An 11,826-nucleotide genomic window follows, 5' to 3' on the forward strand; every position below is an offset into this window, starting at 1 on the left:
TAGTCAACACAACCATTAAATAACTCTGTTTATTACTACGGATAGCCATACACTGTATGGGAGTTTCATATAAAAACTACAAAGGTTGATAGGCAGAGTGACACAGTAACTCTGTTAGGTGCATACATGCTGATGCACAAAAAAATCACACAAAATTATACGGTAAAAAATATGTGAAGGCTACAACTTCTGCGTCTTGTTTACAAGGCTGTGGATTGACTAAAATGCTTAATAAGGTCATTTGGCAGTTGTTAATATTAAGCCATATCTGGTCACTGCTCCTGTTGGGTCCCTACAATACTGTATATTGGTACAGTATGACTGTTATATATACCTTAAATTATTTGAGTAAGCAGTTTGTATAATCCTATAACTTTTACCAGTACACCAACTACTCTGTGGTGGTCTCCTCAGATTGCACAGCCTCCTGAACTGCTTCTTGAACGTAGACTATAAACTGCGAAGCATCTTCACCCTGTGTATATACAGTGACCGTTTTGATACCCTCCATGTCATCTGAAGACACCACTAGATGGTGCTCTTCTCCAAGTCCAACAGATGCCTGCTGCAGTGCATCCTGGATCATCATGGCATGGTTGGTCTGCTGATCCTCCTCCGCCACCTCAAATGCCAAGACAAATAATATACAATTTTTAGAGGCAATACAGTTATTTAAAACATTTTGTAACTTGAAGAAGTTAAACCTTGTGTGTTACAGAGTCAACAGCAAACTACCAAGGTATCATTGAATGGCATAAGGGCAGTTTCCCAGACATGGTTTAGATTAATCCAAGACTAGGCTTGAGTTATTTTAGGACATTAAAGTATTTTTACCAACAAACCTTAAACAAAAATTTTTTTTAGACTGATATATTAAGATATGTCAGTGCAAGATGTTTTTAATTTAAGGCAGCTCAAACATGCATTTTGGGCTGTGACTAGGATAAACCCTGTCCAGGAAACCGCCCCATAATGTGCATTTTGTTAAGGACAATTTGTCTGTATCCAAATACTTATTACACTTACCTGCTCGACAACAGTAACTGTACCAGGAGCCATGGCAACAACAGATGCCACTGTAGCATCAGTGGTTTCTGAGCCCAGTTCAATGATCTGCTGGAGGATGTTGACAGATGCTGGGTCTAATCTCTCTCCTGCTGTGCCAGACACAACAGCTGAACACACAAGACAAGGGTTCAGTTTAAATATAAGTTTTACAGATATTAGGTAACTGTTCCTTCGGGTGCACATGCTGACCATTTTGCATGTTGAAGCGTAGGTCCTGCAGAGCTGATACAGCAGTCTCTGTTCCCTGTGGATCCTCAGTCTCAGCTATATGAAGGTACTGCATGGCCGGCTCCTCCACTGACTCCACTACCTGAATTAACACATTGACAGTAAGCGTAATATTCTACCTAGGGATGCATAAGGATTAATCCTGATTAATCTATAGCAGAATAAAAGTTTTTGTTTACTTATGTGTGCGAACTGTGTATAATAACTTTGTAAAGATAAATGCATACACATGCATGTATATATTTAAGAAATGTTTACATGTGTATATACATTTGTATATTTATGTATAATTTATATTATATATAAATACTTAATTTATTAAAATGTATATTTTTTCTTAAAATTATACATGTATGTGTGTGTGCATATTAATATATACATAATTATTATACACAGTTCACACACATAAATGATGTAAACAAAATTTTTTATTCTGCTATAGATTAATGGCGGTTAATCGTTATGCATCCCTAATACATTGGTAATATATTGTGAATTAAGACAGTTTGATTGTGTTAAGTTTCGGGTCAACGCTTTTAATTGGCTAAAATTACTCGGCTAAATTTATCATGTCAAAATGAAGACACTCACCTCCCACTGATTCAGACTCAGACTGTCACAGTCCACAACTTTGAGACCATGTTTGCTCTTCAGGTGTCTGTTCATTTCCCATTTAGTGCCATAGACGTAATTGCACACAGGACATTTCACTCCACCTGACATCACATACACACATCAGCTGTGCTTATCTTCAACCTAACATGTATTATATTTATCAAGCCTCCTGTTTTAATGTAGGTTAGTGATTTAAAAGGAAAAACTTACCTTGCTCCATGACGGTTTCCGAAGTGGCCACCCCTGTTCCAGCATTGGTGTACTGCATGTTGGGATGCTTCTTGTTGTAGTGTCTTTTCAGGGAGCCCGATATGTTGCATGAATAGTGGCAGTGTGCACAACGGAAAGGCTGTAACGGTGAAAAGATTTTGTCTTGGTGTTACTTGCAGGACACAATGAAACAAAGACAGATGTGATTAGCATTACTAGAATGGAAATGGGTATTTTCCGTTGTTACTTTGAATGAGGCATGTTGCTCCATGTGACGGAGAAGATGTGGTCTCTGTGCAGCAGTGAAGTCGCATTCGGTGCATTTGAACTGTTTTCCTACAACATTATAGATTTTAATTAGCTGCGTATTATTTGATTTCTTAAAGAAATTGCCAAAGCTTATCAATAGACACCCATTGTTTTGTTATCGACAAAGTGAATATGCATAAAAAAGCAGAATTTGACAATTCTAGTCTGCTTCCATCAAATTAATGTAATGAATGATGTCATGAATGATGAAAACAAATTGTTGCTGAAGTTTTGGTGTATCATAAAAGAAATTTGATTTTTTTTTAGTAATTTCCATGCATATTGTTGCCTGTTTTTTACCCATAATCTCCCCTTATCTAATTTTGAGATAACGTGCCACAAAGTTAAATTTTTGGCACTGATTTCACAATTGATCTTTGACATGGTCTTATTTTTAAATACATACTTTCACAGAATGTTCTTTACATTAATCCTATTTCACAGTAACTTACTGTCAACAATCCACTGGTTACTTTAAACCATACTGGCAAAAGTAAAACTGAAGAAGAAAGATTTTATATTTGTTTATTTCACTGCAAATACAGCAGTAGCCCAACAACCCTGCTAGGTGACTTACCATCTGCTGTGTGCATAAGTTTATGGCTTTTCAGAGTGCATTTAGACTTGAACTTTTTTCCACAGAGGTCACAGAGATGTGTTTTCTCAGTGCTGTGTCTATTCATGTGAGCCTTGAGGTTGCTTTTACTTCTTGAGGCATAATCACACAGCGAACATTTGTATGGTTTCAATCCTGGAGATATAAACAGAGCACAATTATTTATTATTTATTTACATGATACTTACAGCTTTAAAAAGGTGTCTGGACATAAACATGTGTTGGCTGTGTGCAAACACTACAACCCTTTAATGAAAAAAAAAAAAAATCGACCCTCTCCTACTTTTTTATCCCAATTAAACCATAGCAGTCTCATTAGACATGTTGTTTTGATTCTTTTGTCAATGTGACATCACACTGATAAAGCCCCTCCCCCGGCCACTGACTGACTCTACTTAATTTTACCCAAAAGCTTTTTTAAATGCGTTTGTTAGCACGTTGTAGAGCTAAAGATACTATTATCGGAGACTGTATTCACAGGAATCAGATCTATTTTTAACCGAAAGTCCTCACTGCCTGTTGGTAACAAAGTATTTGCTATTAAAGGTACACACATGTAAACAGCGTTTTCTGCTCTTTGGACATGCTATAGCAAATGATCTGTGGGGTTTTTGAGCTGAAACTTCACAGACACATGCTAAGCACACATGAGACTTATATTACATCTTGTACAAATGGGCATAATATTTTCCTTTTAAATGTTTATTAATGTGCACCTTTCCTTGGAGTTCGAACACACGACCTTGGTGTTGCTATTGTTCTACCGACTGAGGTGCAGGAAAGCAATCCCTACTCTTAGGTATCAGAATTATTGAACTTTTTAATAAAGAAACATAAAACGCACCTTCATGAGCCCATATGTGCTGCTGAAGATCTGACCCATTCCTTGTGAAGAAGCAGTCACAGTATGGACACTTGGAAGCTCTCTTCCCAATCACTCCCTTCACGTGTACACGTATTCCCAGCGCTTCTGACACATGGTTCATCGACACATCTACACAGCAAGGACACCTCCATTAATTATTTGTCGTTTTTGTGTAACATCGCAGTGTGCTACATTGCCTCTCTTACCTGGATGGTTATTTTTGATATGGGATCTAACTTTATCCTCCGAAACAGATTCCTGGCATACAGGGCACGTAAAACTTTTTTTGACCTAAGGATGATAACATTTGATTTATTAAAAAAGGCACATTTCTGCCAGTGTTTTAAAAAGATTAAAGATTACCAGGACTCACAATGTCCGAGTGCGTTTTGAGATGAGCCTGAAGCTTGTATTTGTCAGGGGTACAGTACTGGCATCCTTCAAAGGGACACTTGAGCAAAATGTCAGAATGTCTCTGTATAACATGTCGCTTCAGACAGTTTTTAGTGATGGAAGAATAACTGCACTGGGAACAGTAATGAAGGTGTTCTCTTGTGTGTGTTCGCACATGCATGTTATAGTGCACCTGATACCAGAAAAGCTTACCTGTTGAGAGAAGTGCATAGAGAGATTATAAAGAGAATAAATGAAATAAAGTTAAAATCAAGTAGTTGCATTGGGAACTTCATACCACAGTATTCACATTCAAGATCTCCATAAACTTTCCGAATCCTTTCGAACACTTCCATGTTGAGCGGCCTGTTTTGCATTTGCTCTACAATCTGCTTGAATGCCGATTTTTCTTCTTGCTCTGAACTGAAGTCTTCCTCGCCATTAACACCAGTGGTAGTTTGTTGAACATTTGTAGTTTGAAGAGCTGAAACGGGTGCATTTGATATGAAGCTACTTTCTGAAGGCAAGGGCATAGTTTCCTGTGCAGGATCCTGATCTTCTGCCACACGACAATCTATTTTAAGTGCATCTTTTTGGAGTGTCTGTTCATTTACATCTTCACAGGGTATCTCTGGTGTTTGTGATATTCCAGATGTCTCACTGGCCGGGTTAATACTGTCTGTAGGTGGAAAACCCTCTTGTTGGTTCTGTATGAGTAAAGTAACTGAGCTTTGTGACTCGGGTTCCTCTTGTCCCATGACACTCCCTTCTGTAGTTAACAACTCCTGGGCATTGAGTTGAGAGAGCTCTTCGGTGATCTCTAGCTCATCCTGGTTCAGCATGTCCTTTTGGATATCATCACCTGGTTTAAGCAGGCAAAAGCTGGAGTTGATGGAGTCCGCAAAAGCTGTTGACTCATCCATCTCCGGGTGTAACTCTCGGAGATGTGCTCTCAGTTGCACCGAGCTGACAAATTTCTGCTGGCAAATAGCGCACACGTAGATGAAGGGGTGCTTTCGGATATGGGCTTGCAGGGCCTGAAACTTGGTCGATCCGTGATCGCACAGCTCACAGCCAAAGGGTCTTTTGCTGCCGTGCACCACCATGTGACGATCACGCTCAAGCTTGTTCTTGAACTTGCGGTCGCATATTTCACAGTTGTAAAGAAGCTGTCGTTTGCCTGCCCTGGTCTGGAGCGAGTACTCGTCGTAAGACTCCTTTACCTTCTCATCCGTCATGTCGTGAGTCTCACGGATATGTTTGAGGAGGTTCTTCACATCCGAATATTTCTTCTTGCAGAAACGGCAGTGTTGCTTGATTTTCTGGTGCACTCGCTCCACGTGCACTTTGAGGTGTCCTTTACTGAGGCAATTAAATGAGCACTGGTCACAGCTGAATTTCTCCCCGCTGTGTTTTCGCATATGGACGCTAAGGTTAGCCTTTATGGCGCTGGCATAGTCGCACTGCGTGCACTTGAAAGGTTTCTCGTTGGTGTGGATTCTTAGGTGGGCCTGTAGCGAATGTCTGAATTTGAAGACTTTATTGCAGTATTCACAGGTGAAGATTTTAAGCTGTGTTTGTCCTAACCTGTGTCAAGATATAATTGGGAATCATCAGTTTACTAAATAATTCATCAAGATGATTAAAAATGCAACAAGATTTTATACAACTAACTGCTCATGCAATATGTTTAAAAGTGCCAAAAAATGCATTGAAATAAAATGTTAAATTGTTCTCTGATATCTACATAGAAGGTATGTCGTGTGGTAAGTGAATTTTTTTTTATGTTCATCTACAACCCTAGGATTTGCCTGTAGAAAGAAATGGTAATGGTCTATGATAGGGCAAGTCATTGTGGATGCTAACAATATGTATTTCCGTTTAGAGTAACATGTAAGTGTTATCTGACCTTTCTAAATACGCTAAGTCTCAACCTCTAGGTGTACATAGGCAACTATGGCATGATTAGCCATTGCTATTATTTGAAAACTGTTCAGGTTATTCTTATGATAGTGGAAGTGACATCTAGAAATAACTATTGTAATAATTAAGTGTCACCCTTTAAGGCTACTAAATTAAGAATGTTTAGAAATGAAAAAAGCATGGAGTGGCCATTTTAAGCGTATAGTCCAACCTCTGGAAGCGACCAATACTGATTAGCTTACGTTCATTGACCTGTATATAAATTTAAAGGCCTATACGTGGATCATGTGCAACTCTGAAAACCGAATGAACGAGTGTAATACTAGAGTTCAACCAAAATAAACAAACATCCATCCAAATTCTGTGAGTGTTAAAAAGTAATAATCAATCCGATTTGTATTATACAAAGCGAGATTTTATCTTTTGGATTCAGATAAAACTACCCAAATTACATGAAGCCAAAACGTTATCAGTAAGCACTGGAAACGACTGAACGCGCAAGAATCCCTCGCCATGCTGTTTGGTTTCTGCCATTTGGGTCAAATGATTGGATTTTTCCCCTTATAATAATGCAGTAACACTATGGCAAAATGTCCTACTTTATCCTGCATTAAATTCTGTAAATGCAAAAAATTTTGAGGTTAGTGAAACTAAAAGTCAAACACTTCAAATTGTTACCTGGATTTTAGGGGCACTTCATAAACAGCTTGCTGAATAGCATATTCTTGGTATCCCCTTTTCAATGATGCCTCCTGGGAAACCTCAGGTGGATCTGTCTGGGTGGATGGCTCAGCTGGAGTGGCTTCAATAGGAACTATTTTAGAGGCACCTGCATTACAGCAACACCTACAGTATTAGTTTAAAAAGATTACCAATCCATTAGTGCATCTGACATAAATATCTCACCTGGAATGGCCTCGTAGCTGGTAAGGACGACACTAATAATAGGGTTTTTGCTGGCGTTTGCTGACTCTGGGTCCTTTGCGCTTGACACCTTTTCCATCCGCATTGCTCGAGCTTTCTTTGGTGTCCGCTCTTTGTCTTCATCGCCGTCATCCATTTTATTGCCATCAGAATTATTGCCTAATCAACAGAGGTGACAGGTGGGTAATTAATATAGAGTACAGTATTTTCTTTGTCAGGGTTAACACACCTTAGTTAACTTCAAATTCAAGGACCTTTCAAGGACTTTCCAGGTCTAATACCCTAAAATTCAAGGACTAAATGTGGGAAAACATTTCAAGCGAGAGCAAGGTTACATCGTGTTACCTTTTAAAAGATACATTGTTACAGTTCCCTTTCAAGGGAACTCGTGCTGCATCACTGCGGTGACACTTTGGGGAACGCCTCCAAGTGCGTCTGAATGTGTATATCAAATTCAACCAATGGTGAGGCTTAACGACAAAGACAGGGTGACGTGGGAGCCAATAAGTACATCGCTATCTGAAATATTGCCAAAGACGACGTTACACGGCGTCTCGTTCCCTTCTCAGGGAATAACAGTTACATATGTAACTCGAGACGTTTTCATGTGTCAAACACAACTACCGGTATGCAAAAAAGCATTTTGATATGAATCAACATTCGCATACAGAAGATATAAGCATTTAAAGCGAACAGTTTAGCACGTGTGCTTAGAAAGTCTAGAATTTTTATGATATTATCCATAATTTATCCTACACTACACAGGAAATTATATGGATTTTTTCCAGAAAACTTCTTGCATAAAATAGATTCAAGTACTTTCAATGACCTGTATCAATGTATGTATATTTTCAAAAACTTCCCAGGGCCTTGAATTTTTTCCCCCAGATTCACAAACTTTCAATTTTTAAGGACCCGTGGAAACCCTGTTTGTGTTTCAAGAACACAAAAATATGTTTAAAATGTGTGACATCTATATAACAGTTCAGACAGTAAAAAGAGCTGAAACATTAACTATAGTCATTATTTTACCATTGTTCTCGTCCTCTTCAGCAGGGTCTTTGAGTCCTACAAAGCAAATGTGTTTGGAAATTTGTCTTTTGTTGCTAAACTTGCGATTACATTTCTTGCACTCCAGATCACTGCCATCCTCACACTGCTCTTCAACTACACTAACTGACTGGATATTAGTGGAGTCTTTCTTCTGCCGATCAGGTGATTTCTCCAAGAGAACATCTTCTAGTCGGACTTTCTTTGTGGAGCCTTTCGGTCTTCCACGTTTTCTTTTAACAACATCTGCATGATAAACAAAAAACGAAATAAATAATTGTCTTCTAAAATACAAACATGCTTTTATAATTACTTTAAAAGGAAGACAGTATAGATCATTGGGAAGCTATGAATTAAAGTTAAATCATCTTGGATGTCATCTTGTATTTGGCCAAGTGTAGGTAGACTACACCTGTACTTTTGTGTTGCTTACCTGAGCTCTGTGGTTGCTGAGTTGTTAAAGGCTTGAGTGCTACAATAAATGTATCGGGGTCACCACCTTCACTGGTGTGGGTCTCAGTAACATGAGACAGCAGCAGTGATTTACTGGGAGAGAATAAGTTGCATATTTTGCACATGAAGACCGTAGCACTTTCTGTAAATACAAAAAGTGGTTAAAGTGATTTAAAATTAAAGTTAATTTAAATGAAAAGTGATTATTTCTCTTAAGATAGTGATTAACAGCTTAAAAGTCTCCTCATTTAATCATACCAAATAGTATCTTATTATAAATATTATATAAGAAGTATGATGACATACAGTGTTCCATACTTGGAAAAAAGGTCTAACGTTACATAGCTATTTTATTTTAAAATTTGGATGTTTATTCCAATTATTAATTGTGTGTCTAAACAAAGTTTAAAATCTTGGTAAGGGTTTTAATAGATTTTTTCTTTTTGCAACCCGTAATCTGAGGTTGACTGGGACCTCCATGACATGACATCACGGACGCCTTTCAAAATAAGAGGGCTATACATATTACATTTAAAATTGGGCATTAAAAAATAAGGCATTTTATCACCAGCACTGACATGACACAGATAATAATAAGTTTGTCCTATTTATAGTTTAATTAGAAGTGAAGCAGTGTCTTAAAATTAAGGTATTTATTTTGATATAACAATACATTTGATAATCTCGTTACTAAAGTTTGCATGGGGCAGACTCAGTTGTTGAAAACAATCTGGTGATTTTTGATAACTTTAGTTGCATTATACATGCCGTCCATACCTATGGAAAGCAACTATTAAAGTTATTCAGTAAGTTATACTTCCAGTAAGTTACATCTACTGGATTTTTATAAAGTCAAGGCCAGTTTCGTGTTTTCTCTAAGGTAACGGTCACGGAATAAGCCTTTACAGAAACTTCCTGAAGGTGAAACCCAGATATCTGTAACAGCTCTTTCTCCCTAGCATTTTAACCAACCCTTCTCGAAGTTGCTGGTGTACGTTGCTAGGTTTACCTAACTTATTCGATTCCTTATCGGATCATCCGAACTAGCCGTTTCTTTGAAGGTGCAAACAAAAAAAATCATCTTTACACTTACCTGCATGCACGGGGTCCATTATTTTTAAATTAATAATCAGTAAAAACACAGCGAAAATGATTTCGATCTTTGTTTTTATATCTAGATCTCAGCCTAAACGAATTCATTATACTAGAATTAGTACTGCGAGGTTTCTGTCGAATCTGCGTTAACAAATATGGCGGATGGATCTTCGTCCTCGAGCATAAATATGCCTTTGTGCAAGCGCGCGCCATCTGCTGCACGGAGTCCGGTGATTTTAGAGGTTAAAAGTAAATGGTGTGTTCTTGAAATCAGTAATGTGACATTCAGAAATAAATATGAAATTCAAACCACAAAATGAACATTAGTTAAACCTAAATATCCATTAAAATCTAGTTAAAAAAATTAAAGGCTCTCTGATGTGTATCAATACAGAAATACAATGAAATATATTCATAAGGGAACAAAAAAATTCACTCAATTATTTTAAATAGACATAAAACATGAATAATAAGGCACATTACTCTGATTAGAAATAAAGTGTAGTTTATTTTGGGAAAATTATAATATAATTTATATGAAAATGAAATAAAACCAAAAACATATTAACAAGAATTTTATCATCAGCATTGTTTTCTTTATTGCATCATTTTATTACATTCATTAAATTAATTTCATCACAGAGATTCTCCACTCAGTCACAGCAAACACCCTCCCCCCAGCCCTTTTTTTGCAGATTACAGCTGAGTGTAGGATGTTTACAGTGACTACACTGGAATATTACCAAGTTTACTACAGCAAAACGTTTAGAGATCTTAATATATTCAGATACAACACCAGGGAACTCTTTAAAAAATGCATTAATATTTTTTTAATTAATTTGCAATTAATTTATTAAGATACATCTATGATGCTATTTATTAAGATACATCTATGTTTGTAACAAGCGTTTTAGTGATGCAACTGGATCACAGAGGCAAGAACTGGACGATGACAGCAAACATCCAACTGAAAGCCTTTTAACGTATAGCACAGCTTCCAGTCGGGGATGTTTACAATCACAAACAACCAGTTTTAAACATACAAATAAACAAATATAACTTCCATTCTAATAAAGAAATACCAAAGAAATTTGATTAAACCAAACTGGGGAAAATGTGGCGAGTGTGCTGCCCCCTACAGTCTATATGCGAACTGAAAAAAACAGCAAAAGCGGAGTTGAAAGTTAAAGGTCCTCTCCTTCACGTCAATGACAAAGGGAGCGCAATGAAGATGAAGACCTTGCACATTTTAACACTGCCTTGGTCCAAATTACAGACATTCAATACAAACAAATCACAAACATGAGTACGTTGACAAAGGTAAAATTTCACCATAAACACAAGTTATTCAAGAACAACAACTGGAAGTGCAATGTCCACAAGCATCACCACAAATAACATATGCGACCGGAGTTTAAGACAACAAAATAAAAATGCAAGACGTTTCTTGCATGTTTCTTACTTCATGCTCAAAAAAATCAGTTCATTTACAGACCGAACAACACATTTAAAGTGTTGAAATAACGAACAGCAACTTGAACCAAATAAGCCTATGCTGCTACCAGCTACCAAGTTGGGTGAAGAGGAAGCAAGCAGTCAAGCCACAGCAGTATTGCACAGCGAAACTGCCTTTAACCCTAACAAAAGCAATCTAAAGCCTTTCAGGCGTTCGGTTTGTTTGCAACACAAAAATGATAGCGAACAAAAGTCATCATGCTTCTAAACGGTGAAACAAACCACGGCTAACTAACGGTAGCTATGCTCTAAAGCTTTGCTCTAATTTACAGACAAAACTAGCATGGGCTGTCCTTTCCGACGCACCAGTACCTCGTAACATATGAGTATCCTGTACGGTTTATACAAAGCACCGCCATTCACGCGATAAAGACACAGTTTATAACTGTGATTTCCTCCGGCTTTTGCTGCAAAAAATCTTTAGTCTCCGCCATTCCGAGCCTGTTTCCTTCCGTCTCTGGCTTGTCTTTAGTTTGACCTTTAGTTACCCGACACTAATATTGACGTAATTGTCATGGTAACAGGATCCCGCCTTCTACGTGCGGCCGTGTGCGTTCATGAA

The 11,826-nt window shown here is 37.7% G+C and overlaps 1 protein-coding gene across 2 annotated transcripts; it reads right to left on the minus strand.

The window, feature by feature from the left end:
* Nucleotides 1–10: 10 nt before the first annotated feature.
* zfat (zinc finger and AT hook domain containing) lies at nucleotides 11–11,720 on the minus strand. 2 transcript variants are annotated; one of them, XM_065260919.2, is made up of 16 exons: nucleotides 11,577–11,720; nucleotides 8,635–8,796; nucleotides 8,184–8,447; nucleotides 7,134–7,310; nucleotides 6,906–7,056; nucleotides 4,603–5,891; nucleotides 4,285–4,517; nucleotides 4,118–4,202; nucleotides 3,891–4,040; nucleotides 3,008–3,181; nucleotides 2,369–2,457; nucleotides 2,122–2,260; nucleotides 1,888–2,012; nucleotides 1,258–1,378; nucleotides 1,027–1,175; nucleotides 11–622 (listed from the first exon to the last, which is right to left on the minus strand). In XM_065260919.2, the coding sequence occupies exons 1-16, from the start codon at nucleotides 11,584–11,586 to the stop codon at nucleotides 392–394; spliced, it is 3,549 nt and encodes a 1,182-aa protein (XP_065116991.1). In that variant the 5' UTR covers nucleotides 11,587–11,720; the 3' UTR covers nucleotides 11–391. The 2 variants fall into 2 exon arrangements, with proteins under 2 accessions (XP_065116991.1, XP_065116990.1); XM_065260918.2 differs by lacking the exon at nucleotides 11,577–11,720 and adding an exon at nucleotides 9,748–10,191.
* Nucleotides 11,721–11,826: the final 106 nt, after the last annotated feature.

This window comes from Paramisgurnus dabryanus, chromosome 13, assembly GCF_030506205.2.
Source record: "Paramisgurnus dabryanus chromosome 13, PD_genome_1.1, whole genome shotgun sequence".
NCBI classification, from domain to species: Eukaryota; Metazoa; Chordata; class Actinopteri; order Cypriniformes; family Cobitidae; genus Paramisgurnus; species Paramisgurnus dabryanus.